The sequence below is a fragment of the Oreochromis aureus genome, linkage group 5, assembly GCF_013358895.1.
Source record: "Oreochromis aureus strain Israel breed Guangdong linkage group 5, ZZ_aureus, whole genome shotgun sequence".
Lineage (NCBI taxonomy): Eukaryota > Metazoa > Chordata > Actinopteri > Cichliformes > Cichlidae > Oreochromis > Oreochromis aureus.
Genome location: NC_052946.1, coordinates 41238972 through 41248633, shown reverse-complemented (window position 1 = coordinate 41248633; position 9662 = coordinate 41238972). Strand labels below are relative to the sequence as shown.

Sequence of the window (9662 nt, the reverse complement as noted above, 5' to 3'; positions counted from 1 at the left end):
AACGGGATTGTTGTGAAGAAGTTAAATTGTTGGTAAGGAATTGTTAAATATGCACATAACTCATTGAAACATATTGGTATAATTGTAATGCAGTGGTAAATAGTCAGTATTTTAACAAGATGATGTATTTCTGAAATGGGTGATGCAAAGGACCTGTATGTGTGGCGCGGGGCGGCCATTTTCTGCATGTAAGGGATAAGTTGCGAGATTGTCTGCGTGCTCCAGTATCCCAAGTGAGCTAAGATTGCTGTGGAATTTAAGTGTTTATAGAAAATGTATGTAACACTTCCACATTTTTTAAAGGAGCCTTGTATAATTTAGCTCTTTGTATTTTGTTCTGCACAGACAGAGGCCACTGCCGTATTTTTGGGTTTTGTATTTTATTTCATTTCCTTTATTCCTCGTACTGTACATCTTTTTATTTATCATTTATTCTGTTACTTTGCCACGTTACCTTTCATGCTGTCAACGTTCAGTACAAGTCTATATGGCTGCTGTTTGGCAAAAGTAAAGGTCAAAGGACATTTTTGTTTATTCAGTCATCACTGAAAATTAAAACGGCACATTAAGAACCCCAGTAATTGTGTCCTGTGTGGCTAACCATTTTCCAGGCTAAACTGAGAGTCCCCAGGTTTGTGTGTTTGTGTGAACTGAAGGACTGAGAGACTGAGGAGGAGAGACTCATTCATCAGACTGTAAAGGTTCAATTCAATTCAGTTTTATTTATACAGCACCAAATCACAACAGTCGCCTCAAGGAGCTTTATATTATAAGGTAGACGCTACAATAATACATACAGAGAAAAACCCAGCAATCATATGACCCCCTATGAACAAGCACTTTGGCGACAGTGGGAAGTAGTGGTGCAACGGATCAAAAATCTCACGGTTCGGATCGGAGTCACACATCACAGATCACATCAATTTTCGGATCAGCAAAAAAGAAAAAAAAGAAAAAATTTTAACATTTACTTATTAACTTATTCAAGTATTTTTGCCTATTAAAACATTCAACTCAAGACTCATTATATATATATATATATATATATATATATATATATATATATATATATATATATATATATATATATATATATATATATATATATATATATATATATATATATATATATTATTATTATTATATAAAAACAAATTAAGGTGCAGTATAGGGCTTTGTATCTACCACCGCTGTGATATAACGAGCGGTCACGGTCACGTAGCTTTCCGTTGACCTGGAGCTCCACCCATTTGTAGTTGGGCAACAGAAGATGCCTGGGACAGTTCAGCCATAACTTAAAACTTTTCCTGCTCATACATGCCTGGGTACGATCTTGTCACTGAAGTGGACGCGCAGCAGGATATCATAGCGGGGCTCAAGCACGTTCATCATAGTTTAAACCCCTTGTTTTGCACAACGGAATACGGCCTCCCATCTGCAGCTAAACACCCCAGTAGCTTTTGTAATAGCTTTAGCCCGATCGGATTGGGCACCAAAGGGCTGCTTAAATGCCGCAAACTCCTCTGCTCATCCCCTTGGACCGCTAGCGCTGGCCATAACTATCGCTTGACAGACTGACCACGCGCACCATACACATACTTTTTTTCCTTCTTTTTCGAATCTTCGGATCATGTGCGTCCCGAACCGTGGAGTGGGATCGGTTCGGATTACAGATCAACCGTGATCCGTTGCACCACTGCTGGGAAGGAAAAATTCCGTTTTAACAGGAAGAAACCTGCAGCAGAACCAGGCTCAGGGAGGTATAACCATTAAGCCATATCTGGGTTTATTGTTAGGGTGTAATTTAGTTTTTGTAGCTTTTAAGTTAAAAAATAATGTATGTATGACTTATTTGGAAAGGTAACATCTTCTAGTTTCTGACAATTTGTCAATTTAACATGTGCCTAAAATGAACTCAATGCTAACACCAGTACAAACCTCTGTTTACAAAAGAAACACACATGGAAACATGTGAAGCGTGACGCAACATAATCAGTCTGATTTCCATTTGTGGGGAAAAGAGCTTTACAGTGTTTTGTATTACATGCATGTGTTTGGGTATATATTGGTTTGTATGTGGAAGAAATATTGATATAAAGACAAACAGTGCTCTGCAGTTAATCCGGGTTTGAATCTGACCCTTGGCCCTATGCTGCCTGTCTTCCCCTGCTCTTATCGAATAAATGCTAAAATTAATCTTTAAAACATTCAAAATGAATAAAAATGAAAACACTTTGATAACAAACATATTTTTAAAATTCTTGCATGAATACAGAAAAGAACACACAAATTTTATAAACAGGAAAGAGTAACCTAACCTTATCCCCCCAAAAATCATCATTGTGAAAATAATAATAATCCAGCAATAAGGAAGAAACTAATGAATATGTTCCTGTGACTCTGGAAAAGGAGACAGAGCCGAGATGTCTTTAGAGAGCACCACTTTCTCTCGTTAGGTTTAAAACCTACTATGTAGAACAAATAAAATTAAACCTCTTAGTCTTGCTGTGATTAAAGCCCTTATAATTGTGCTCTCTGCTCGTGTCCATGGCTCCAAACATGTCAGAGTTCATAGTCGTTCCTGTGGAGGCCCAGTTAAAGCACATAATCTGATCATTGACCCAGAACCACAAACCCAGGGTGCAGGAGTAGCGCAGACCCAGCCAAACGTAAGGCGTCGAAGCATTCACTGCTAAGGAGTTGACGCTGGTCTTTACTTCAGCGCTGGTGATGGAAACCAGGTCAGTGTGATTCACTCTGCAGTAATTTAAGGCGTCCTCCCAGGTCTTGTTCTCTTTGATCAGGATCATACCTGCCATTAACAGACACTACAGTTAACGTCCAGTAAATGTTTTAAATAGCAGTACTAATTACACAGAGAGTAATCTATGTTCAGCAATACTTTTCATGACTGAGGCAAATATGTCACCAAGGAGTTGTTTAAAGGCCTCATTGTTCTCGCCTCCGGAGATTGGAGGGTCATCCCCCTCGTCCAGAGACTCTGTTTCCTCCGTGGAAGACCTGCCAGTGGGATTAAGGATGTCCTTGAAGTGTTCCTTCCATTGTCCGATGATTTACTCAGTTGAAGTGAGCAGCCAAAGTGATTACTCGTAGCGGGTCATATGATTGTTGGGTTTTTCTCTGTATGTATTATTGTAGGCTCTACCTTACAATATATAGCACATCGAGGTGATTGTTGTTGTGATTTGGTGCTGTATAAATAAAACTGAATTGATTACAAAACCGATCATCTACCTGCGGCCTAGAGTCTCCTGGTGCCACGTGCACTTATGGACATTTTTATGTTCAAACATGGTGTTCGTTATGGCCAAAGTGTGGTTTGCACAGAAGTCCAACAACAAAACACTGCTCGGGTTCAGATCCGGGAGTCGTTCCTCCCAATCACACCCCTCCAGGTGTCACTGTCGTTGCCCACATGAGCATTGAAGTCTCCCAGTAGGACAACAGAGTCCCCAGACGGAGCATCTTCCAGCACCCCACCCAGAGACTCTAAGAAGCCTGGGTACTCTGAACCGCCACTGGGTGCATAAGCGCAGATTACAGTCAGGACCCGCTCCCTGACTCAAAGGCGCAGGGAACAAATCCTCTCGTCCACTGGTAGAAACCCAAGATACAGGTAGCAAGCCGAGGGGATACTAAGATACCTACATCAACTGTCATTGTGATTTGTCGCTGTATATGTAAAATTGAATTGAAATGAATTGAAAAGAACTCACCTGCTTGTTTAGACGTCATTTGGGATGATTTAGTGTCAGGAGTGGAGGTATGAGGAGTTGAAAGTGTGACAGTTGTTGACTCTGAGGCTGAGGTTTCATTTGTTTGGCCTGTCAGCAGGTCAGCAGATGGATGGAAAAACATGAATCCAACATTATTTTATGGGAATGGACCATAATTGTTATAAAAACATCAAACGAAATAAATCAAAACTGCTTTCTACACTTTTCAATGTGCTAAGCAGTTGACACCCAACTTTATTTATCCATGAAGTCAGAAAACACACACCAATTAGTTAAACTGCAGGAATGTCTTAAAGATATAAAGACCTGGATGACCTCTAACTTTTGCCTGTAAATTCAGATAAAACTGAAGTTATTGTACTTGGACCTAAAAGTCTTAGAAATATGGTATCCAACCACATACTTACTCTGGATGGAATTACCGTGGACTCAAGTAACACTATGAGGAATGTAGGAGTCATTTTTGACTAGGATATGTCCTTCAAACTCCTCCACTTGGGGCAGAAACTCATCCCTGACCCGGAGTGGGCACTCCACCCTTTTCCAGCTGACGACCATGGCCTCAAATTTGGAAGCTCTGATTCTCATTCCCACTGCTTCACACTCGGCAGCTTAACTGTTCCAGTGCAAGCTGGAGGCCATCACCCCATGAAGCCAACAGAACTGCATCATCCGCGAAAAGCAGAGATGAGATTCTGAGACCACCCAGGTGAAAGCCTTCCACCACTTGGCTATGCCTAGAAATTCCGTCCATAAAAATTATGAACAGAATTGGTGACAAAGGGTAGCCCTGGCGGAGCCCATCACCCACTGGGAACGAGTCCGACTTATTGCCGGCTCTGCGGACCAAGCTCTTGCAAGGGTTGTATAAGGATCAAATGGCCCACAGCAATGGCCCAAAACCCCATCGTGCCGGAACACCTCCCACAGGACACTCTGAGGGACGTGGTCCAATGCCTTCTCCAAGTCCACGAAGCACATGTAGACTGGTTGGGCAACTCTCCTATGCACCCTCCAGTATCCTTGAGAGGGTAAAGAGCTGGTTCAGTGTTTCACTACCATGATGAAAACCGCATTGTTGCTCTTGTATCCGAGGTTTGACTAACAGATGGAATCTCCTTTCCAGTATCTCGGCATAGACTTTCCCAGGAGGCTGAGGAGTGTGATCCAGCTATAGTTGGAACACACCCTTCGATCCCCTTTCTTAAAGATGGGAACCAGCACCCGGTCTGCCAATCCAGACGCACCGCCCCTGATCACCACGCAAACGTTGTAGAGGCATGTCAACCAGAACAGCCCTAAAACGTTCAGAGCCTTCAGGAACTCAGGGCGGACATCATCCAGCCCAGGGCCTCTGCAACCAAGGAGTTGTTGAAAGACCTCAGTGATCTTGCCTCCGGAGATTGGTGGGTCATCCCCCACATCCCCAGACTCTGCTTCCTCCACGGAAGACCTGCCAGTAGAATTAAGAAGGTCCTTGAAGTGTTTCTTTAACCCGTCCGACAATTTACTCAGTCGAAGTCAGCATCGCTCCACCTGCGCTATACGCAGTGCAGGTAGAGCACCACTTTCCCCTCCTGAGTCGCCTGATGGTTTGCCAGAATCTCTTCAAGGCAGTCCGAAAGTCTTTTTCCACGGTCTCTCCTTCCTGTTATAAGGGAGTTTTTCCTTCCCACTGTCGCCAAAGTGATTACTCGTAGCGGGTCATATGATTGTTGGGTTTTTCTCTGTATGTATTATTGTAGGCTCTACCTTACAATATATAGCTCATCGAGGTGATTGTTGTTGTGATTTGGTGCTGTATAAATAAAATTGAATTGATTACAAAACCGATCATCTACCTGCGGCCTACAGTCTCCTGGTGCCACGTGCACTTATGGACATTTTTATGTTCAAACATGGTGTTCGTTATGGCCAAAGTGTGGTTTTGCACAGAAGTCCAACAACAAAACACTGCTCGGGTTCAGATCCGGGAGCCGTTCCTCCCAATCACACCCCTCCAGGTGTCACTGTCGTTGCCCACATGAGCATTGAAGTCTCCCAGTAGGACAACAGAGTCCCCAGACGGAGCATCTTCCAGCACCCCACCCAGAGACTCTAAGAAGCCTGGGTACTCTGAACCGCCACTGGGTGCATAAGCGCAGACGACAGTCAGGACCCGCTCCTGACTCAAAGGCGCAGGGAACAAATCCTCTCGTCCACTGGTAGAAACCCAAGATACAGGTAGCAAGCCGAGGGGATACTAAGATACCTACATCAACTGTCATTGTGATTTGTCGCTGTATATGTAAAATTGAATTGAAATGAATTGAAAAGAACTCACCTGCTTGTTTAGACGTCATTTGGGATGATTTAGTGTCAGGAGTGGAGGTATGAGGAGTTGAAAGTGTGACAGTTGTTGACTCTGAGGCTGAGGTTTCATTTGTTTGGCCTGCCAGCAGGTCAGCAGATGGATGGAAAAACATGAATCCAACATTATTTTATGGGAATGGACCATAATTGTTATAAAAACATCAAACGAAATAAATCAAAACTGCTTTCTACACTTTTCAATGTGCTAAGCAGTTGACACCCAACTTTATTTATCCATGAAGTCAGAAAACACACACCAATTAGTTAAACTGCAGGAATGTCTTAAAGATATAAAGACCTGGATGACCTCTAACTTTTGCCTGTAAATTCAGATAAAACTGAAGTTATTGTACTTGGACCTAAAAGTCTTAGAAATATGGTATCCAACCACATACTTACTCTGGATGGAATTACCGTGGACTCAAGTAACACTATGAGGAATGTAGGAGTCATTTTTTGACTAGGATATGTCCTTCAAACTCCTCCACTTGGGGCAGAAACTCATCCCTGACCCGGAGTGGGCACTCCACCCTTTTCCAGCTGACGACCATGGCCTCAAATTTGGAAGCTCTGATTCTCATTCCCACTGCTTCACACTCGGCTGCGAACTGTTCCAGTGCAAGCTGGAGGCCATCACCCCATGAAGCCAACAGAACTGCATCATCCGCGAAAAGCAGAGATGAGATTCTGAGACCACCCAGGTGAAAGCCTTCCACCACTTGGCTATGCCTAGAAATTCCGTCCATAAAAATTATGAACAGAATTGGTGACAAAGGGTAGCCCTGGCGGAGCCCATCACCCACTGGGAACGAGTCCGACTTATTGCCGGCTCTGCGGACCAAGCTCTTGCAAGGGTTGTATAAGGATCAAATGGCCCACAGCAATGGCCCAAAAACCCCATCGTGCGGAACACCTCCCACAGGACACTCTGAGGGACGTGGTCCAATGCCTTCTCCAAGTCCACGAAGCACATGTAGACTGGTTGGGCAAACTCCCATGCACCCTCCAGTATCCTTGAGAGGGTAAAGAGCTGGTTCAGTGTTTCACTACCATGATGAAAACCGCATTGTTGCTCTTGTATCCGAGGTTTGACTAACAGATGGAATCTCCTTTCCAGTATCTCGGCATAGACTTTCCCAGGGAGGCTGAGGAGTGTGATCCAGCTATAGTTGGAACACACCCTTCGATCCCCTTTCTTAAAGATGGGAACCAGCACCCGGTCTGCCAATCCAGACGCACCGCCCCTGATCACCACGCAACGTTGTAGAGGCATGTCAACCAGAACAGCCCTAAAACGTTCAGAGCCTTCAGGAACTCAGGGCGGACATCATCCAGCCCAGGGCCTCTGCAACCAAGGAGTTGTTGAAAGACCTCAGTGATCTTGCCTCCGGAGATTGGTGGGTCATCCCCACATCCCCAGACTCTGCTTCCTCCACGGAAGACCTGCCAGTAGAATTAAGAAGGTCCTTGAAGTGTTTCTTTAACCCGTCCGACAATTTACTCAGTCGAAGTCAGCATCGCTCCACCTGCGCTATACGCAGTGCAGGTAGAGCACCACTTTCCCCTCCTGAGTCGCCTGATGGTTTGCCAGAATCTCTTCAAGGCAGTCCGAAAGTCTTTTTCCACGGTCTCTCCTTCCTGTTATAAGGGTGCTTTTCCTTCCCACTGTCGCCAAAGTGATTACTCGTAGCGGGTCATATGATTGTTGGGTTTTTCTCTGTATGTATTATTGTAGGCTCTACCTTACAATATATAGCTCATCGAGGTGATTGTTGTTGTGATTTGGTGCTGTATAAATAAAATTGAATTGATTACAAAACCGATCATCTACCTGCGGCCTACAGTCTCCTGGTGCCACGTGCACTTATGGACATTTTATGTTCAAACATGGTGTTCGTTATGGCCAAAGTGTGGTTTGCACAGAAGTCCAACAACAAAACACTGCTCGGGTTCAGATCCGGGAGCCGTTCCTCCCAATCACACCCCTCCAGGTGTCACTGTCGTTGCCCACATGAGCATTGAAGTCTCCCAGTAGGACAACAGAGTCCCCAGACGGAGCATCTTCCAGCACCCCACCCAGAGACTCTAAGAAGCCTGGGTACTCTGAACCGCCACTGGGTGCATAAGCGCAGACGACAGTCAGGACCCGCTCCCTGACTCAAAGGCGCAGGGAACAAATCCTCTCGTCCACTGGTAGAAACCCAAGATACAGGTAGCAAGTTTAGGGATACTAAGATACCTACATCAACTGTCATTGTGATTTGTCGCTGTATATGTAAAATTGAATTGAAATGAATTGAAAAGAACTCACCTGCTTGTTTAGACGTCATTTGGGATGATTTAGTGTCAGGAGTGGAGGTATGAGGAGTTGAAAGTGTGACAGTTGTTGACTCTGAGGCTGAGGTTTCATTTGTTTGGCCTGTCAGCAGGTCAGCAGATGGATGGAAAAACATGAATCCAACATTATTTTATGGGAATGGACCATAATTGTTATAAAAACATCAAACGAAATAAATCAAAACTGCTTTCTACACTTTTCAATGTGCTAAGCAGTTGACACCCAACTTTATTTATCCATGAAGTCAGAAAACACACACCAATTAGTTAAACTGCAGGAATGTCTTAAAGATATAAAGACCTGGATGACCTCTAACTTTTTGCCTGTAAATTCAGATAAAACTGAAGTTATTGTACTTGGACCTAAAAGTCTTAGAAATATGGTATCCAACCACATACTTACTCTGGATGGAATTACCGTGGACTCAAGTAACACTATGAGGAATGTAGGAGTCATTTTTGACTAGGATATGTCCTTCAAACTCCTCCACTTGGGGCAGAAACTCATCCCTGACCCGGAGTGGGCACTCCACCCTTTTCCAGCTGACGACCATGGCCTCAAATTTGGAAGCTCTGATTCTCATTCCCACTGCTTCACACTCGGCTGCGAACTGTTCCAGTGCAAGCTGGAGGCCATCACCCCATGAAGCCAACAGAACTGCATCATCCGCGAAAAGCAGAGATGAGATTCTGAGACCACCCAGGTGAAAGCCTTCCACCACTTGGCTATGCCTAGAAATTCCGTCCATAAAATTATGAACAGAATTGGTGACAAAGGGTAGCCCTGGCGGAGCCCATCACCCACTGGGAACGAGTCCGACTTATTGCCGGCTCTGCGGACCAAGCTCTTGCAAGGGTTGTATAAGGATCAAATGGCCCACAGCAATGGCCCAAAAACCCCATCGTGCCGGAACACCTCCCACAGGACACTCTGAGGGACGTGGTCCAATGCCTTCTCCAAGTCCACGAAGCACATGTAGACTGGTTGGGCAAACTCCTATGCACCCTCCAGTATCCTTGAGAGGGTAAAGAGCTGGTTCAGTGTTTCACTACCATGATGAAAACCGCATTGTTGCTCTTGTATCCGAGGTTTGACTAACAGATGGAATCTCCTTTCCAGTATCTCGGCATAGACTTTCCCAGGGAGGCTGAGGAGTGTGATCCAGCTATAGTTGGAACACACCCTTCGATCCCCTTTCTTAAAGATGGGAACCA

The 9662-nt window shown here is 44.5% G+C and overlaps 1 protein-coding gene across 1 annotated transcript in view; it reads right to left on the bottom strand.

Annotated features, from left to right (window-relative positions):
• Positions 1-2117: 2117 nt before the first annotated feature.
• Positions 2118-9662, bottom strand: part of LOC120440318 (uncharacterized protein PB18E9.04c-like) — a 28197-nt gene continuing 20652 nt past the window's right edge. Inside the window, exons 12-15 of the mRNA XM_039612636.1 lie at positions 8422-8529; positions 6082-6189; positions 3738-3845; positions 2118-2812 (exon numbers count right to left, since the gene is read on the bottom strand). Of these exons, the coding sequence (XP_039468570.1) occupies positions 2469-2812; positions 3738-3845; positions 6082-6189; positions 8422-8529 (668 nt within the window). The 3' untranslated portion in view covers positions 2118-2468. The remainder of the gene's footprint in view (positions 2813-3737; positions 3846-6081; positions 6190-8421; positions 8530-9662) is intronic.